The following is a 21,114-nucleotide window of genomic DNA, read 5'->3' as shown; positions in this document are numbered from 1 at the left end:
GTGCCCACAAGGCCCCATCGTCTGTTGAGTTGAAGGAGTGAGGAGAGAGGAAGAAAAAAGGCAGTGTGTTTGGTTGACTCGCTCCAGTCCAGTCGTCGGTGCGCCACCCACAAATCACTAGTAGTACTATCCTAGGCCAGCCGCCAGGAACGGCTGCCTCCTCAACCACCCGTTACTCCTAGTCCATCTCCACACACGTTCATCCAGCTCCGGCGCAGCCACCCACCCTGTCCCTGCCACCTCTCCAGCTACACCTCGGCTCGCCCGTTCGACCTCTCTGCAGCGGCCGTCGCTGGGGTCGAGATGTCCGCCGTGAGCGTGACGATTGGGGTGATGAGGCCCCTCCTCGGCAAGCTCGCGGAGCTGGCTGGCGGCGAGTACAACAAGCTCAAGGGGGTGAAGAAGCAGGCGTCCTTCCTCGAGAAGGAGCTCAGCGCGATGAACTTCGCACTTGAGAAGATGGAGCTCATGGATGAGCTCGATCCGGTGGCTAGGGACTGGAGAGACCATGTCCGGGAGATGTCCTATGACATGGATAATTGCATCGACGACTTCGTGCGTCAGTTTGGAGGTGGTCATGCCAAGGTAGGCTTCATCAAGAAGACCGCCCGACGTCTGAAGATGTTGGGAGAACGCCATCGGATTTCTGACCGGATGGAAGAGCTCAAGGCTCTTGCGCTAGAGGCAAATGAACGACGCCTCAGGTACATTTCAATCTGTTTTTTAGAACAATTACAGAGTCCTCACGGTATATGTTCATTTGTTATTAAAAAAGGTTTATAATTTACATGTTATTTGTACCACACAGAGAATTATAAGAGCATACAGGACATCAGAATTATGCTATATGTTGTAACCAAACTGTAGATTTCTATTATCCAAATATAAACTTGGAAGCAATTTGAAGGTTCTGTCTAATACTGTTTCTGAAAGACAGAAGTGTGACTCCCTCACTAAACATCTTCTTCTAGGTACAAGATTGATGAATGCAATCCTAACTCTAGCTCTGTGACTATTGATCCTCGGATGTCAACGATATATGTGGAGGAAGCTGGCCTTGTGGGCATTGAAGGCCCAAGTGAGGAGCTTCTCAATTTGTTGACAGATACTGAGGAGAAGCTCAAAGTGGTGTCCATTTTGGGATTCGGAGGATTGGGTAAAACTACACTAGCCAAACAGGTGTACGATGAGATCAGAGGGAAGTTTGAATGTACAGCATTTGTTTCCGTATCCCAAAGACCTAACATGACAGGGCTTCTCTATCGTATACAACTAAAACTTGGAATGAATCGGTCTTCTCGGGTATATGAGGTGCAAGACATCATTGAAGACCTTAGGCAATATCTCACACACAAAAGGTATTATTATTTACTTCAATCTTCACGCATGCTTTTGCATGGGCTACGTTGCGCGGATACTTCAGAAAGTGCGCGTATCCAGCCAGATACTGCCCCGATACAGCCCGATACGTATCCCGTAAGTATCCCTCGATTTTTTGATTATAAAAAAAGAAAATAATGTTTGATACTCCTAGGATACTTCTACGATACTTTTTGGATACCTGAAACTCCTCATTCGGCGTGAAATCCCCTCAATAGTAAATGCGCACCTTTTGAAGATACCCAACATGGGCGTGAGTCCATGCCAAAACATGACTGTCAATGTTCTTGTTCAATTGAAAGGTGAGCAAGAGAGAGTCGATGCACTGATTGGAACAACAAACCCGGGAAAATCCCACTGCAAATTAATGAAAGTGGACCAAGTGCAAGAAAACAAAGGAAATAATCCTATGAGGCATGCTTTGACCTAGAAGCTCTATTTTGTTTTTAATATTTTTAATAATTAATATATGTAATATCTATATATAAACGTATCGCCGTATCCATGTTTTCAGAAAATTGGCGTATCGGGCGTATCCCCGTATCGCGTATCCAATACGTATCCAAGTATCCGTGCAACGTAGTGCATGTGCAAGTTATGTTAAATTTGAGTTATTGTTTGATTTGATCAATCAATTTATATACTTGTGGCTTCCATGGGTTGGGGGAATCACACATGCATGGTTGTCCTGATCATACAGATGCATTTTTTGTGCATATTAGAGGCATATGTTTTAGTTTCTGTTCATTTGATATTAGAAGGCATCGCTTAAAATGCAAAAATATGCAATGATGTTACAGCCTAAGAGACACTGGATTCTGTCATCATGTTTGTCTCCTATGGATTAGGCCTTGAATTCAAAAGTCAAAACTGGATTGTCGACTACTACAAGAATTTGAATCATAAATGTCAAGTCCAATTTCAGTTTGTTTAAAAATATGGCTTAAATAATTACTTTACTATCAAAAAGGAATAAATGAAAGTAGGTGTTTCACAGTGTTCGTACATGGTAAGTGTATATTTACGCTCAGAAGAAGATGTCTTCACATGAATTTTCTTTGGCAACCTACATAATGCATGAAAAGTGACTCCAAGTGCGCACCCATTCCATGTCCATCAAAATACTAGAACGGAGATGTGTGTGTGGCCGCGCCCGTCCATATTTACCGAATTAACTTCAAATAAAGAGGAATATGATGACATATAGCAACACCATAGATTTATAATTTCATCTATCAACACTATGTAGTGAAAAAATTTGGTCTACAATATACTCATGATAACGCCATGCGAATTTAACATAACCAATTCAAAGCACATCCTTCATTACATTATAATAGATGTTTTAGGGTTCAATGCAATGCAGTGATGCATCTTGTTGATCCAGCACTAAGGATTAATAACTTGAATGAAGCTTCTTGAGATCATTCTAGAAAGATCTGCAAAAGTGCTACAAAGGAAGGGACGAACTGGAGCAAAGATTGAATTGCTTGAAATTACCTCGATGCCGAGTTAGGATTACAACCCAAGAGTAGAAGTCAAATAATGTGATTCCCTTGAGAATGGTGTGTTCCTCCTCTTAGAAGACTGTGATGAACTGCATAAAATTACTATTAGCTGATGATCTTGATTTGAATGTAATGAGCACTAACGTGAACTACAAACAAGAAAAGCATGGTTATATCGGAAGGCCACATACATCTGCCAAGCCGTGAACAAGTAATGAGGTAAGAGAGAAAAATCTAAAACCTACTATGTTAATTAACAAATGAAATGTTAGATATTGGCAAACATGTAAAAGTAGCCAACTTTCTGAACAAGATAGATTGCAAGGCTTACAATGAAGAATATTTGTACACTGATAAAGATAGTCATGTCCATCGATACAGAAATTTATTATGGAGAGCAATATATCAACAACAAAATCAGTTATTAAACATATATATCAAAAGAGATTGTAAGACAAGAGATGGTGAGTTGGTGTTAAGAAAAAAGATAGTGAGTTGGTGAAAGAGTATATCAAGATAAAGAAGTGGTGGTTAACTGAACTACAGTAGCATCTTCAAAATATCTCACTCAACCAATTTTTTAAACTGTGTATAAGACCTGTTTATTTCATTCATAAAATTTTCTTCAATCTAATTTTCCTTAGTTTTGTTGTCGAGTTTGATACTTCCTTTGATCCAAATTAATTGACGCGTCCTCCATAATGTTATTGAGGCGGCATCAATTAATTCGGATAGAAGGGAGTAGAATATTGGGAAGCTTTCATCTGCAACTTATAGCCATATTCAACTGTGTGTATATAACATGTGAAACTGCATATATATACCTTGTTGTTGATGATGACTTGTGGGATCACTCAACATGGAATACTATCAAACGCACCTTTACAAAAAAAAAGCTACATTAACTTAGATTTATTTGACTTTTATCAGGTCATGCAATCATTTGATATCATTTAGTTTTGATATATTATAGTATGAGGCTGCTAGTTTATCCCAATGAACAGGGGATTTGCTTGAATCTTGCATTATTTTGTTGTTCTAATTATATAGAATATTTTGAAGCTTTCATGTGCACTTATAATCATTTCCAGCTTTATGTATATAACATTTGGATACTATTTATAGGTACCTTATTGTAGTTGACGACTTGTGGGACCAGTCAGCATGGAACACTATCAGTCGCGCCTTTCCAGAAAATGCTAATGGGTGTAGAGTAATAGTAACCACACGAGTGGAAGGCGTGGCTTATGGAGCATGTTATGGTCACCCTGAGTGCATTTATGGAATGAAGCCCCTTGGCGAGAAAGACTCAAAAAAGTTGTTTCTCCATAGAGTATATGGGTGTGAAGAGGACCATCCATCCCAATTGGAAGACATTTCAACTGAAATTCTTAAGAAGTGTGGTGGGCTCCCACTTGCAATTATTACTATTGCTAGCCTATTAGCTAGTCATCCTGAAGAGTTAAGGGATGAGTGGAAGAGCATCAGGAATTCGCTTGGAACCCAGTTTGCGGCAAATCCCACGCTGGAAGGGATGAAGAATATATTAAACCTTAGCTACATCCATCTTCCCCTTCATCTCCGGGCATGTTTCCTTCACCTTGGTATATATCCAGAAGACCGCGAGATCGAGAGGGATGATTTGGTTCGACAATGGTCGGCCAAAGGACTTGTCAATAAATTGCATGGGCAAGATTCTGAGGTTGTTGCCAAGAGCTATTTTAATGACCTTATCAATAGAAGCTTGATTCAGCCTGGGCGTACTGAGGATGGCGAGTTGGTATCATGCAGAGTACCTGATATGATGCTCGACTTGATCTTAAGTAAGTGTGAAGAGCATAATTTTCTGAGAGTTGAATGCAATTCTGAAGACATAGCACGAGACCATGGCCGAAAATATAAGGTCCGTCGTATATCGATGAATTTCAGTAATGATGGTGCAACAGATGGGATAATATCAGGGAGCAATCATTCTAGCCTGTCACAAGTTCGATCACTTGCTCTTTTCGGGGAATCGAAGTACATGCCCCCTCTTTTGCATTTCAAGCATCTTAGGGTGTTTTTCTTTAAAAGTTTTTGTGACAAAGCTATTGATCTCACTGTTGTTAGCCAATTGTTCCAACTAAGGTATTTAAATGTTTCATTTGAAGGAAACATAAAACTCCCTACTAAAATACAGGGCCTTGTGCATTTGGAGACACTAGAATTACATTGCAATGAGTTAGAAACCCCATCGGATATAGCTCTCTCTAAAAGTTGGGGTGCCAAACCAATTGATCTCACTGCTATTAGCCAATTGTTCCAACTGAGGCATTTAAAGATTTCATTTAGAGGATTCTCACTTGAAAGGAAAATTGAACTCCCTACTCAATTGCAAGGGCTTGTGCATCTGCGGACACTGGAATTAGATTGCTCCGGAGAGTTAGAAATCCCATCAGATATAGTTCACTTGCTCCGCTTATCCCACTTGACAGTTCCATTTGGGACCCAGCTGCCTAAAGGTATTAAGAACATGACATCATTGCACACTTTGGGTCGGTTCGACCTGGATGAGAGCTCATTGGAGGATATCGAGGGACTCGGTGAGCTGACCAATCTAAGACGTCTGGGGCTCTCAGTGTCTTTTCCAGACCATTTAAGGACTACAGCATGGGTTGCTTTGGCTCATTCTATTGGGATGTTGCATGATCTCAGACATCTCTGTGTCAGTGGCGATTCCTCTCATACGAGCGACATGTTGGGCTCATTATCAGATCATTCTCCTCATATCAAGGTACTTGAGCTGGGTCGTCTTAGGATGCCTAGAGTTCCCAAATGGATTTGTGGTCTCCAATGCCTCTGCCGGCTAGAGCTGAATGTTGACACGTGCACTGACGAGTTGCACGCTCTTGGAGAGCTGCCCTCTCTCGTGCACCTCCGTTTACATATGTGGAGCTTCTCTGCGGGATCATTTCCAGTTCTAGAGTTATGTGAATGTAAATCAGAGTATGATGTTACTGCGTACCTGGCCTTTGGGGCAGGGGCTATGCCCAAACTAAGTTGGCTTGAACTACAATTCGACAAGAGTAACTGGGGCGGCTCTGCACCAGTTGGCTTGGAGCACCTGTTGAGCCTCAATTCTGTCTATGTAATCATCCGCGGCCCCGAAGAAGCGAAGGAGGAAGCAGAGTCTGCCTTCAGGAACTGTACGCAGCTGCATCCAAACCGTCCTTGGTTTCACATCTGCAGTATACCACGATAAAAACATATGGTCGTATGACATGACACCACTTCCTTTTTGTCGCCACTCATGCGATCTAAGAGGCTAATTCGGCGCAAGACCGGCCAGATTCGAGGCGGGAGGTTCCGGCGTGTGGCGGGGCGGTTGTGGTGCTGCAACCGCTGCGGCCATTCTTGTGCTTCCGGCGGACGGGATCGGAGGAGGCGTCTCACATCGCTGCCGGCTGTTGTGGCGGGCGCTGCAGGAGGACGACGAGGACAAGGGTAAGTAGGACGGCGGCAGCTGCAGCGGCGCGGACGAGGACGACGAGCGGTTTGGAACTGGCCACGCTTCACCGGGCTTGATGGCTCCAAGCAGGCCGTTCCTGAAGTTCCTCACTGGTACGTGAGGTGGCTCTAGAAGCTTCTTCAATCTTGCCTCGATTCTGAAGTGTTTGTATCATGTGATCACCCAAAATGTGGCCTAAAGTTGCAGGCAAGCCGAGGTGGAGGGAAGTTCTATTCAGCAAAAGTCGTCACGACACAGTTCGTCAGGTAATTGCTAGCTGCTCACCATTTTTTTCTGCAGTTTCAGTCTTGTTTTTAAGTTCAGTCATAGACGCACATTGGCTGTCAATTCTGTTTGAGAATCGAGAAGTAACAAATTAAATTGGCAATGCTTACTCAACTGTCTACAGAACTTTTTATATTTCGAAACGGAACTGTCTACAGAACTTAATTGCGTAATCTTGTGCTGTAATCGTGAATCGAGAACTTACTGTAGTCTTGTCTCTTGTGGTACTGCAGATTTTTTGGAGCCAGTTTTGGTTTTCCTTTTTGCTGTTGTATATCATCACCATTCTGCTACTCACAGTCTTAGACTACTATCCAATGATGAACTATAGTATAACTTCACCAGATTTTCCTCGGAAGTGGATGGGAGAGAGCGAAAAGCTGGCTGCAAACATGTTTGACATGGCTTGTGAAAATGTGCCCTTCGTCGTCTACATCGAATTCTTTGTATGCCCAACATGGAGAAGGCGATGAATGTTAGCAGGTCAAGACTCAAGACAGAGCTGCTCGTCTAGAACTCCAAATGCACGTGACATCTTTAGATAACATTGTAGATGCATGTAAGTGTTTTCAAATTTGAAATGAAACAATAACATTTGTCCGTCAGATATGGCGTGCTGCTCTTTGTATGTCATCTGCACTTTTACTTATGATTTGGTTATATGTTTTTTGCTCGACACCTTTTTAGTTTTAACCTAGTAGTTAGTTTATGGTCGCGCATTTGAATCTGATGTTGATCTTTTCTGTGTTTTGGTTGCAAAGTGAATGAGTGTGAAACAACCAAATTTGTTGGTGCGCGTGATCCAATCTTCATTTTCACGTAAGCACCAGCCCTTCACAGTCTCATCATGGGCATCATCCTCCAACTAGCATGGTGTTTTGCATAATGATTTTGACGGAATCCTCAGTTTACTAGACCTGTGTAATAAGCATGTACTTCTTCCGTTCCTAAATACTCTCTCTGTAAACTAATATAAGAGCGTTTAGATCACTACTTTAGTATTCTAAACGCTTTTATATTAGTTTACGGAGGGAGTATAAGTCTTTTTAGAGATTTCAATATAGACTGTATACAGATGTATGTAGATGTATTTTAGGGTGTAGTTTCCTCATTTTGCTCTGTATGCAGTCCGTATTGAATTCTTTGAAAATATTTATATTTAGAAACGGAGGGAGTACCACTGTGCTGCATGCAGAAGAGTGACAAATTATTAATGCATCTCCCAACATTTTGCTGTGGCCTACGTCGAAAGCCATATACTTTTTTACGGTTTTGCATCGGACCGTACGCCACCTGTTGGATGTGGTAGCCAACAGAAAAATCGCCGGTCGCCTGAACCCCTAATGTAGTCTACCGCTTATTTCCTCTTTGTGTATGATTTATTTTTATGTACTGTGTTATGCTACAGTATTATATACTCTCACACACAGCCTTACACGGTGCAGGTTGACCCCGTGATCCAAGCGTTTCCTGCATATCTTGTGCACCAGTTGAGCGTCTTGTCCCTTCAAGAACGCCTTCCTCTTGCTCCCTCCTCTGCATTGCTTTGCTCTGTTGGTTTGAAGTTGCTCTGCTACTGCCTTGTTTGCCGTGGCATGGTCTTTGCGCCGCTGCCAATTCTTCTGGGCGCGTCGTGTTACAAATTCCACCCTACACAAACCGCACTTGCGGTTAGGCGTACCTGTGACATGCTGCTCTGTCCAGACGGGCGTGGTTCATTCATGTGCAGTCGATCGACCTCTCCCTCACAAGAGAACAACTAGGCGCTGGTGATGATCGTTCCGAGTTGATCTAATGTCACCGCTGTCCACAATTTTCAGGCCACTAAACGGATAAGAATAAACAAAAACATATTGAGTATATATGAGCATATAGCACAAATAACACCGTAAAAACAGTAACATGGATTACTAATTATGCATGCATCGATCGATGCATACATTATCGATTGAAAGATTAAATAATGTGGCAAACCAATCTATGGTTGGATGGTTAAAGTGACAGTGGCCCACCAGGGTTCAAGTACCGGTGCTCGCATTATTCCTGAATTTATTTCAGAATTTTTGGTGATGCACTTTTAGTGGGAGGAGACGGTCCCGTCGACGACGAGTAAGATGATATGCCGGCTCAGTCTCTCGAAGGTGTTCATAGGGATAGGGTATGTGTGTGCGCGTTCATAGGGGTGAGTGTATGAGCGCTTGCGTTTGTACTATGTTAAAAAATTTAAATAATGTGACGTCCGTCCTAATTAAACCCCTAAACGCTAGCTGATATTTTTTTATGCATGTACATCGTTTTCCTCGACATAGATAACACACGCGTACAAAGAATGTCCAAGACAGTCTGGCACCGTACAGATCGAACAAATCCATACATTGTGCACTCCGATAGAGCGAGGAGAAAACAAGACGGTACGAGTGTGTTTGACTTGATCAGTCGTCGGTTTCGTCACCCCGAAATCACTATTATATTACTATGCTACCTACTAATTCTTGCCATTGCCCTCTTCCTTCGGCCCGCAGATATCCGGCGCAGCCACCCACCCTGCCCCGAAAACCTCACCCATTCGACTTAGCCGCCACACCACTCCAGCACAGCGTCGCCCTGAATCACTTGCAGCCCGTTCGACTTGCCACCACTCGGGTCAAGATGCCGGTGAGCGCGACGATAGGGGTGATGAGGCCCCTGCTCGGCAAGCTCGCCGCCCTGGCAGGGGAAGAGTACAGCAAGCTGAAAGGGGTGAAGAAGCAAGCGTCCTTTCTGGAGAAGGAGCTCAGCGCCATGAACGCCGCCCTGGAGAAGATGGAGCTCATGGACGAGCTCGATCCGGTGGCCAGAGACTGGAGGGACCACGTCAGGGAGATGTCCTTCGACATGGATAATTGCATAGATGACTTCATGCGCCAGTTTGGAGGCGGTCATGCCAAGCTAGGCTTCATCACCAAGACTGCTCGACATCTCAAGATGTTGGGACAACGCCATAGGATCGCTGACCGGATGGAGGAGCTCAAGGTTCTTGCGCTAGAGGCAAATAATCGGCGCATCAGGTACGTTTCAATATGTTCTCCACAGCAATTCCAAAGTCCCCATTGTATATGTTATTTTGTTATTAAAGGGGTTAACAATTTACACACACACAAAATTATAATAGTATAAAGGACATCATAACTATGGTATATGTTGTAACCAATCTCTAGTTTTCTATTATCCAAAAGAAAACGTTAAGATCAATCCTTTCTGAAACAAACAAGTGTGACTCCCTCACTGAACATCTTCTTCTAGGTACAAGATCGATGAATGTAATTGTAATTCTAGCTCTGCGACCATTGATCCTCGGATGTCGACGATATATGTGGAGGCAGCTGGTCTTGTGGGTACTGATGGCCCAAGGAAGGAGCTTATCAATTTGTTGACTAATACTGGAGAAAAGAAGCTCAAGGTGGTGTCCATTATGGGATTCGGAGGACTGGGTAAAACTACACTTGCCAAACAGGTGTACGATGAGATCGGAGGACAGTATGACTGCACAGTTTTTGTTCCAGTATCCCAAAGGCCTAATATGACAGGATTTATGACAGGACTTCTCTATCGTATTTCTGTACAACTAAACCTTCAAATGGAAAGGTCTTCTCCGGCATGTGAGCTGCAAGACATCATAAATGACCTTGGAAAACATCTCACACATAGGAGGTACTGTTTACTTCAATAGTCAGTCGTGCTTTTGCATGTGCAAGTTAAGTTAAATTCGAATAATTTTTTGATTTGATTAGTGTTCATTTAAATGTTTGCTGCTTGCATGGCCTGTAAGAATGAGAGAACCACACATGGTTGTTCTAACCATACGGAGGCTTTTTGCTGCACTGTAGAGGCATAAGTTTAGTTTTTAGTTTATTCGATTATAAAAACATCTTTCAAAATGCATCAGTATGTAATGTACTAATGTTGGTACTGCCAAAAAGAGATTTCATTCTACTCATCTTGCTTAGCTGCTATGAATTAGGCCAAGAAAATGAAAAGTAGAACCTAGACATTAGTAGTGTTTGACTACCACAAGAATTGAAATGGTAAATTCCATGTCCAGTTCCAATGTGTTAAAATATGGCTAAATCAATTCCTTTCTATCAGCAAAGAATAAAATGGAATCCATCTCTCATATATATAGTGCTCGACTGCTCGTACATGCTAACATGAATTTTAAGCATCTGGGAGAAATTTGAAGTTGGTTATTCTCATCTCCCTCTCACAAGAATAATAATATACCCCCATCTCCCAATAGTAAAGAAGATAAAATCCAATGACATATATTTTCTGGTTGCTAAGCATTTTTTTGTTGAGTTTTAACACACCATGCAATCTTTTGGTGTCATTCGGTCTTGAAATGTTATATGAGCTTGCTAATTTAGCGAGCAAATAGTGGATTTTCATAAATTGAATTTGCTTTGTTTTTGTTGTTCATGTTAGATAGAATATTTTGAAGCTTTCATCTGCAACTTATAATCATATCCAATTGTATGTTATATAACATGTGGAACTATTTATAGGTACCTTATTGTACTTGATGACTTGTGGGACCAATCAACATGGAATACTATCAGCCGCGCCTTTCCAGAAAATGGTAATGGAAGTGGAGTAATAGTGACCACACGAGTGGAAGATGTGGCTTTTGGAGCATGTCGCAGTCGCCCTGGGTGCATTTATAGAATGAAGCCCCTCGACGAGCAAGACTCAAAAAGGTTATTTTCTCGGAGAGTATATGGATCTGAAGATGATCATCCATCCCAATTTGAAGAAATCTCAGCTGAAATTTTGAAGAAGTGTGGGGGACTCCCACTTGCAATCATTACTATAGCTAGCCTATTAGCTAGTCGTCCTGAAAGGTTAAGGGATGAATGGGAGAGCATTAGGAATTCTCTTGGAGCCCAGCTTGCGGCAAATCCCACATTGGAAGGGGTTAAGAGTATATTAAACCTTAGCTACATCCACCTTCCTCTTCATCTCCGTGCATGTTTGTTGCACCTTGGTATATATCCTGAAGATAGCGAGATCAAGAGGGATGATTTGGTTCGACAATGGTTGGCTGAAGGATTTGTCAGTAATTTGCATGGGCAAAATGTGGAGGTTGTTGCCAAGAGCTATTTTAATGACCTTGTCAATAGAAGCTTGATTCAGCCTGGACGTATGGAGGACGGCGAGTTGTTATCATGCAGAGTACATGATATGATGCTCGATTTGATATTAAGCAAGTGTAATGAGCATAATTTTCTAAGAGTTGAATGCAATTATGAAGACATGGCAAGAGATCATGGTCGGAAATATAAGGTTTGTCGTATATCCATGAACTTCATTAACGGTGGTGCAACAAATGACATAGCATCAGGGAGCATTCGATGTAGCCTATCAAAAGTTCGATCACTTTCACTTTTCGGGAAATGCAACTACATGCCCCCTCTTTTGCATTGTAAGTATCTCAGGGTGCTTCTCTTCAATAGTTGGGGCGACAAAGTAATTGATCTCACTGATATTAGCCAATTGTTCCAACTGAGGTATTTAAAAGTTTCATATAAAGGAGAAATCAAACTCCCTACTAAAATGCAAGGGCTTGTGCATTTGGAGACACTTGATTTAGCTTGCTATCTAGGGCCAGAAATCCCATCAGATATAGTGCACTTGCCCCGCTTATCCCACTTGATGGTTTCACATCGGATCAAGCTGCCTAAAGGGATCAGGAACATGAAGTCATTGCACACTTTGCATGGGTTTCACCTGATGTGCAGCTCATTGGAGGATATTGAGGGACTCGGTGAGTTGACCAATCTAAGGAGCCTGATTCTTTTTCTGTTATCCTGGGACGTCCCTTCTGAACAAGAACGAGCTGTTGGAGGTTCTATTGCGCTGTTGCATGACCTCAGATATCTCAACATCAAGGGATGGTCCTCTTATACGAGTGACCTGTTGGGCTCATTATCAGATCATTCTCCTCATATCAAGGTACTTGAGCTGGGTCGTCTTAGGATGCCTAGAGTTCCCAAATGGATTTGTGGCCTCCAATGCCTCTACCGGCTAGAGCTGGATGTTGACACGTGCACCGACGACGAGTTTAACGCTCTTGGAGAGCTGCCCTCTCTCGTGCACCTCAGTTTACGTATGCGGAGCATCCCTGAAGACAGTTGTGTCACTTTCTCCGCAGGAACATTTCCGGTTCTGGAGCACTTTAAATGCACATCAAATTATGATGTTACTGCCTACTTGGCCTTTGGGGCAGGGGCTATGCCCAAACTAAGTTGGCTTGAACTAGGGTTCGGGAAGAGTAACTGGGGCGGCGCTACACCAGTTGGCTTGGAGCACCTGTTAAGCCTCAAGGTTATTTATGTGTTCAGACGCTACCCCGAAGGAGAGATGGAGAGAGCAGAAGCAGAGTCTGCAGAGTCTGCCTTCAAGAACTATATGCAGGTGCATCCAAACAGTCCTGATCTTCATTTTCACTAGCACGGTGTTTTGCATAATAATTTTGACGGAATCCTCAGTTTACTGGACCTGTGTAACAAGCATGTACCGTTGTGGTGCACGCAGAAAAGTGACAGATTATGAATGCACCTCCCAAAATGTTGTTGTGGCCTTCGTCGATGAAACCAAATATTTTTACAGTTTTTGTATCTGACCGCCCGAACCCCTAATGTAAGCTACCGCTTATTTCTTGCCTTTATTGATGTATATATCGGTCCAAGCTTTGCCTGCATATCGTGTGGCTGCATATCGTCTCTGCCCTTCACGAACGCCCTCCTCTGCATTGCTCTGTTCTTCTATCTCAAGTTGCTCCCTCCTCTGCTTTGCTCTGTTCTTTGTGAATTTGCTCTGCTTCTGCCTTGCTGGCCTTGGCGTACTTCTCCAGGCCACGTCGAGTTACAAATTCCATTTTATGTACGTACGCGAGCAGTGCATTTGGGCGACGACACGCAGGGTTGGGCTAGCTGTTGGGCGTACGTGTGGGACATGCTGCTCTGTCCCGACGGAGAGTAGCCCTGCTGTGGTACATGCCGGGACACTGACGCCTTGGTTCATCAGTTCATGTGCAACCCATTGACATATCCAGCCCAGGAATCGTTCCGAGTTCATCTCATGTCAGCGGCGTCCACAATTTTCAAGCCACGAGAAACGGACAACGGGAGAAGCATAATGACAATTGACTATATATATCTAGATAAATATATTTGTCCGTTGGGGATAATTAACCAAAGAGTGGCATACTCACATACGTACGCTTATGCTCTCGAGAGCTTGGGAAATCAAGTTAACTACGCCGTTTGATTCGTAGCACAGATCGAACAAACCCATGCATAGTGCACTTTGATATCCAATGGAGCGAGGAAAAGCCATGCATAGTGCAACCCGGGATATCCAGTAAATCTTTTTAGATATCTATGTGAGGTTTGTGTAGTAATGTTCAAGGCATAACAAACCTTACCTATGACACCAAAATCTTAGGATTGATACAAGACTTGTTGATGTTTCCAAACTATGCACTTGTGCACGACAAAAGAGCCCCCCCCCCCCCCCCCCCCCAAAAAAAGAATTGATGTGCAGTGCTATGCTCAGATGTGTTGTACAAAACCAGCAAGAGGTTTTAGCTATGTTGTTCAAAAAATGCAAACAAGAGAATTGTACATTTTGTCATGGCAAGAGAAAATTGTTGGAGGTTTTAGCTATGTAGTTCAAAAAACGCAAACAAGATAATTGTACATTTTGTCATGGCAAGAGAAAATTGTTGGAGTTACCATGGAAAATTTGTTTTTTAACATACCATGGTAAATTATGTTTTATATACTATCAGATTTGTTGTCCTGGCAAATTTCTGCCTTTCTCAAAGAACAGATTAAATTCATGGAAAGTTTTACATCAATGCCAAATTTGATTCCAATAAGATGTTTGCCATGCTTGGCAAATGTTCATTAAATCATGTCAGGTCTAGATTTTCTCAAGAATATATAAATTTGTCAAAGGATTTTATGTATGTAGACATTCATGGAAAATCTATGAATTTTGCCAAAGAATTCTTTGTCATTAGAATTTGCAGTATTGCCCAAGAATATATATAAATAATTGTTTGTATGTAGACACTAATGGCAAATATATGAATTTTGGCAAAGAATTTTTTGTCATAAGAAATTGCAATAATGCCCAAGAACATATAAATTTGTCAAATAATTTTTGGTATGTAGACAGTCATCGATAATCTATGAAATTTTGCCAAAGAATTCTTTCTTACAAGAATTTGCAATATTGCCCAACAATATATAAATTTACCAAATCTTTGAACTTTTACCGTTGTCACATAGCAAATCTATGAATTTTTAAACTTGTCACATGGCAAATTTTTAAGCTTCTCTTCATGGAAAATCTTTGAATTTATATAGTGATGGTAAATCTTTGAATTTGCCAAAGAATTCTTGTCACGCCAATTAAAATGTTTTGCAAATTTGAGTATGTATTTTTTCTTTAATTCCGAACTTCATGTACTTGTAGCATAACTTTTGTAGAAGCATGGCATTTTTAGCATTCGTATGTACAGTATGATTTTTTTTCCCAAAAATATGCGGTAGGTACTACCCACGCTCCCCTCCCCTACCCGCGTCGCTCCCGTGTGGCGACGGGGGGGGGGGGGGGGGATCCTTGCTGCCGGCTTCGGGCCTCCCCTCGTCCCTTCTCTCCCTCGCCACCGCCGGACTACGCTGTCGGGGAAAGCCCGCCGCCGCCGGTGGCGGCGGGGCTCTTCTTCATCCCGCTCGGAGGCTATTGGCGCGGGGCGGCGGCGGACGGCGGTGCGTCGCGCTGGTGCGGGGCGCGGAGGTGCGGCGGCGGGCCCTGTCGGCGAGGTAGCGAGGGCTTGGTGGCGGCGCGGTGGGCTGCACGGGGCGGCTCGCGCTCGTGGCTGCGGTGGCGGCGAGGTCTGAGGTCGGCCAGATCTGGCGGTGCAGCGGGCGCGGGCGGCGCGCGGCGCCTCACCGGCGGGCGCGTGAGCTTCTGCTGCTGCGTGTGGCGCGGTGGTCGGGCTCGCGACGGGCGCGCGTGCTGGTGGTGCGTGCTGGCCGAGCTCCAATCGAGCCTCCCCTGTTCCGGCCCCTGGACGATGGCGAGCGGCGCGGGATGGCTCTCCAGTGAGTGCTCTTGGCTGCGGGTGAGGGGTGGCTTCATGCTCCTTGTCAATGGCTGGGCAGGCTGTCGTTGGTGGCCTCGCGTCGGGCCGCGTCGGCCGGCACGGTGAGGCGACACGGGGTGTGTCTGGTGGGGAGTTCTCAGGAGGGATGGGAGGCCCCGATGTCGGGCTACCCGTCGCCGATGCGGGGGTGCACCGGTCCGGACGCGTCCGCTCCTCCTCTCCCTTTCCTCGGCCGTGTGCCCTCTAGCAAGGTTCTGGCGATGTTCGAGGCAGGGCTGCTGTTGGCTGCTCCATTGGCGGGTGCCGCCAGTCAGTCCAAAGCCAAGGCCTTTGGGCGTTCACGGAGTTGCTTGGATGCAGGGCGGCGGCCCTGGTGGCAGGAGACGCGGTGTTCGTGGGCGGAGTGCGCGTCTTGGGTGCGGTCGGGCAGCCATTGTCACGCGGGTGGCATGGTTGGTGATGTTTGGCGTAGCATGGTGGTTTGGCGGAGGGTTAACACCAAAGTGCATAACTTGCCCGGGCTTGTACGGCTGACGGTGGCGGCGGCCACGGGCGTCGTTTCCTTCATGAAGGCTCCGTCGTGGTGTTCTCTTCTCTCCACGTTGCTCCGGGTGAAAACTTGATCCCCGGGGTCGGGCGGTGGCGACTATCGGTGTCGTGCCCTTCTTGAAGGCACCGCCTTGGAGTCCATGCTTCGTCACTGTCCCGCTTCACTTCTCGGTGGCTAGGTCTCGGGAGGTCCTCGTTGGCCCCAAGTAGTTCCTTTTGGCTCATTTGTAGTATGCTTGGTGGTCGATTGGATAGAGTTGCGGTGCATCGGCACCCTTGTATCTTGCCTTGGGTGTGTGTGTTGTGTGGGGTGGTGGCGTGCTGTATCCGGATTTGTATCTCTGGTTGTGGCTTTATATATAAAGCGGGGCGAAAGCCTTTTTCGGTAAAATATGCGATAGTTTTATTCACCAGAGCATGGCAAAAATAAATAAAGGAGTACCTAGAACTCATCTAGATGAGATATAATTTAGTCTCATTCACCTTAAAAACAAGAACAGATACAACCCACGTCAGCACACACATTCAATGGCTATAAAAGGTGAATGAGACCAAATTATATCTCATCTAGATGAGTTCTAGCAAAACTGAATAAATAAATAAATCGGGTAGCCATACATTTATTATTTTCCTAGATTTCAGGATTTTCTTTTGGCCGAAAGCTTCTTTCCCTCTTTGTTTTTTATGTTGAGATTTTGTTTTTCTTGGCCTTTCTGTAGCCAGTGGGTCAAAAGGGGTTTGCGCTTTGGACGATAATACTAGCGAAAACAATCGTTAGCTACCTTCTACCATTCCGGGTGAACTAACCCTTCGCTCAAAATCTCCCCAAATCTGTCATATGTTATCCTTTTCCAATAATAACTAGCACCGTGTTTTGCATAATAAGCATGAGGATACCTTCAGTTTACTGGACCTGTCTAACAAGCATGTATACCATTGTGCTGCAGGCAGAACTGTGACAGATTATGAATGCATCTCTCAGTATTTTGTTGTGGCCTACATCACGAAAGTCTTTTATCTGTCTAACCGAACGCGAGCTACTGGGACGGAAAAACCATCTGAAGATGTGAACTGGAACTTTGCATCGGCAAATGGCTGTTAAAGAAAGAATGAAGGTCACATTTACCTTGAATTTCGATATATAATAAAATGCCGCTTACCTGAACCCCTAATGTAGTAGTCCACCACTTATTTCTTGCCTTTATGTACGGTATTTTTGTTCCTAAAGGCAAGAATGTGCTCTGTTCTTGTGCGTTTCTCTGTTCTTGCTGAATGTGCTCCCTCCTCTGCTTTTGCTCTGTACTTTCTAGAAGTTGCTCCCTCCTTTGCTTTGATCTGTTCTTTCTGAAGCTGCTCCCTCCTCTGCTTTGCTCCATTCTTTCTGAAATTGCTCTGCTTCTGCCTTCTTTGCCATGGCGTTGTCTTGGAGCTGCTGCCATATCTTCTGTTCCATCCACATGAACCATTCCGGGTGCATCTCATGTCAAGCCAAGAAGCGGAGAAGCTTCAGTGTCCGCCCGGTCCACTAACTAATCGAGAACAGAACCAACATGCTCGTGCAATCCATCGACATGACCATTCCAAGTGCATCTCATGCTATCGGCGTCCACAGTTTCAACTTTCAAACCACAAAACGGAGAAGCCTCAGTGTTCGGTCGATCGGCTGACCAATCGAGCGGTCACATATGTTTATATTTATAGAATAAGGTCACATATGCTTTTGCTCTTGATAACTTGGGGAGTTGGTCAAAATAATTGTCTCGTTTCCTTTGTAGTACGATCCAAAGACTTTCGTGTATGAACAGAACCAAACATGCACGCATATACAGTGGATCACATCAACCCAGCAGTAACTCTGGGCCATCACGCAAACAACACGATTATGGGCAGCAATAACATAATATGCATCTAGTTTTATATATTATCCAATATCGATTACATGACGACTCTACTAATAATGTAACTAAGTAGCACTAGGAACTACTTATGACGTACCTCTGAACCCCTAAACGCTAGCCGATCGATGTTTTTCTCTGTACCTAAGCAAAACCAACTAAAGCGACAATTTGACTATATATCCGGATAAACATATATCTAATCCTGACGAAACCATCTTCGGTCCATGCATCAATCCTTTTGCCACTCTAGGGTGATTCTGCAACACAAAAACGCGAAATCGAAAATGATGTCAGAGGCTGAACATAATACTAGTACAGAAATAATCTAAGGCTGTTGTTGAACGCATATATGAGAAATCAAGATCACCTCAAGGTGATGGTGATGGTGATGGCGCGGGAGAAGCAGCAGCAGGAGGCGCCGGAGACATGGCAGGAGGCGTCAGCGGCGGCAATGGTTGGGCTGTCAGATCATCACAAGTTAATCATTCTCCTTCAAAGAAGAATATATAAGAAAACAAAAAACAGGCAAGACAGCAGGGGTTGGTGCAACTTACTGCCACACGAGAAGATCGTCTGGAAGGGTATCATGGCGCCGCACCTAGCCGGAAGGATGAGCATGCGGATGGGATCGATGGGCTTGGGGAACAGCTTGCTCATGCCGCCATTGTTGTTCAGGCCGTGGCATAGGCAGATCGGTGCGCTGCTGATGACGGATTTGAGGCCGTCACAGCATGCGCCCGGAGGCGAGAACACGGTGATGTTGGTGAGGTAGTCCATGCACGGTATCATGGCCGTCAACGGCGTCAGGCACTCCTTCGGCGGTGGCGGTGGTGGCGAGCGGGTGGGGAGTGGGATGTGTGGCATGCCGGGGATCTGAGGCAACCCTTGGGATGGCGGTGCACCAAAGAGCGGAGGCAGGCCAGGGATCTGGGGCAGTGGCGGGAAAAGAGAGCGGAATATTGGTGGTAGGCTGGGCATACCGGGGATCTGAGGCAGTGGCAGGCTGGGAAGAGACGGGGAGCCTCCATCGGCCGTGGTGGTGGCTTTGGCTTCTTCTTGGTTTGCGGCGGCGGACCGGGGCCTCGCGTCGGACGGCTGCAGCGTCGCGGCGATGGCCAGCAGGGCAAAGAGCAGGGCGACGGTGTGCTTGGAGAGCGCCATCGTGTGCGTGAGGGGAAGGGATGGGCTGGAGAGGAGGATGGGATAATCGTGGAGAGGATGCCCAACTATATATAGAGCTCCGGCTGGATGCATGGAAATGTACGTTAGAGATAGAGAAGTTTGAATATTGGGATACCTATCTGAATCTAGTCTAGAATCTAGAAAAGATTCCTACGTCTAGAGAGAGTACAGCTGGGGTGCGTATATGGATGGAATACAGTCCCTGGACGTCGTGTATTATGCAGATTGAGCTGGACGTTCAAACAAGCCATTTGCATGCAACGTACAGTTGGTGAGCTAGCTGCGGTTTACAAGATTTTCTTTTCTTTTTTCATTTTTTAACAAGAAGTGAGATTTTTCTTATACTCCTATATTTGAAAACTACTCCTATACCTTTCTTTAAACTTGATGAAACTCTTCGGATATTGCTCGTCAAAATGCAGACGACACAAACCGCACGACGACATTATGACACGGACACAAGCCAGAGAATCGCAGCCATATAGCTGTGAAAAAGACTGGATTAATATTTTAAAATCAAATCAGGCCAAAAATAGAGCACGCCCACGTTGAATAGTACTCCCTCCATGCTTGAAAAGGTGCAAAGATGAACCAAGTAGGCCTCGGCTCTGCTGGCTTCGCCGGGATAGCAGTCTGCGCGCGAATTGGTGGTGGAGATGTTGTCAAAGATGTATGACTGCTATCTTCGTTGATTTTGTTTTGCCGATCCCGGTGTAGACTTCCTTTACGATTTTCATTATCTCCATGTTCATAATAACAGTACCATACAAGCTCCTTTTACTACATCCGACCACCTCCCGTCTCATGCTTGGTTGCATTTGTTACCAAATCCAATACATGATCGTGCATCAGAAGGTCCTTGTGTGCCAGTATCTGTTAGAAAATATGCAACTTGTATTCCCATGAGGCCATAGGCCGATATATATACATGTACAGGTGTGGAACATATGCAGGAAACCCCTTATACAACGGGATAAATACAAAGGGTACATGACTTATATTATAACTCTAACACCCCCCTCAAACTCATGGTGGATGAACAACAATGAGTTTGGAGAGATAAAAGCTATGTTGTGCTCTAGTCTGGGCCTTCGTCAGGAAATCCGTCAACTGTAACTCGGAAGGCACATACTGAAGAGCAATAACCTGATCCTGCACACCAGCGCGCACATAGAAAGCATCAACACCAATATGCTTGGTGAGCTCATGCTTCACAGGATCGCGCGCAATGCTAATAGCACCTGTACTGTCAGATAAGAGCAGAGTCGGTGTAGTGACAGAAACACCAAAATCCTGAAGTAACCACCGTAACCAAGTCACCTCTGCCGTCAAAAGAGCCATGGCTCGCAACTCAGCCTCAGCACTCGAACGGGAAACTGCAATCTGCTTCTTCGTCTTCCAGGCAATGAGAGAACCGCCAAGAAAAACACAATAAGCAGAAAGTGAACGGCGATCAGAAGGATCACTAGCCCACGTAGCATGCGAATAGGCCTGAAGCTGTAAAGACTGGAGCTAGGAAAGAATAGACGGTGAGAGATCGTGCCCCGATGTGCCGACAAATCCCGATAGGAGCTGCACATATCTCGTTCTCAGGGCAACACCGGATGAGACTAGCTACGAGTAAAACCAGACCTCAAGTTTCCCCAAGGTGGCCCCGCAGGCAGCTCAGTT

General features: G+C 44.7%; 2 protein-coding genes across 2 annotated transcripts; one reads left to right on the top strand and one right to left on the bottom strand.

Annotated features, from left to right (window-relative positions):
• On the top strand, window positions 1–13,146 carry LOC123183306 (uncharacterized). The gene is made up of 11 exons (XM_044596087.1): window positions 1–704; window positions 972–1,358; window positions 4,014–6,073; window positions 6,583–6,641; window positions 6,894–7,106; window positions 7,144–7,219; window positions 7,422–7,479; window positions 8,719–8,769; window positions 9,183–9,707; window positions 9,976–10,350; window positions 11,202–13,146. The coding sequence occupies exons 1-11, from the start codon at window positions 304–306 to the stop codon at window positions 13,144–13,146; spliced, it is 6,150 nt and encodes a 2,049-aa protein (XP_044452022.1). The 5' UTR covers window positions 1–303.
• Window positions 13,147–18,255: 5,109 nt separating this feature from the next.
• On the bottom strand, window positions 18,256–19,458 carry LOC123178217 (non-specific lipid transfer protein GPI-anchored 29-like). The gene is made up of 3 exons (XM_044591417.1): window positions 18,816–19,458; window positions 18,629–18,721; window positions 18,256–18,518 (listed from the first exon to the last, which is right to left on the bottom strand). Exons 1-2 carry the CDS (start codon window positions 19,420–19,422, stop codon window positions 18,630–18,632), a joined length of 699 nt encoding a protein of 232 aa, XP_044447352.1. The 5' UTR covers window positions 19,423–19,458; the 3' UTR covers window positions 18,256–18,518; window position 18,629.
• Between the last annotated feature and the right edge of the window lie 1,656 nt (window positions 19,459–21,114).

Source organism: Triticum aestivum, chromosome 1D, assembly GCF_018294505.1.
Source record: "Triticum aestivum cultivar Chinese Spring chromosome 1D, IWGSC CS RefSeq v2.1, whole genome shotgun sequence".
In the NCBI taxonomy this organism is placed as follows: domain Eukaryota; kingdom Viridiplantae; phylum Streptophyta; class Magnoliopsida; order Poales; family Poaceae; genus Triticum; species Triticum aestivum.
This window is presented reverse-complemented; position numbering and strand designations above follow the sequence as displayed.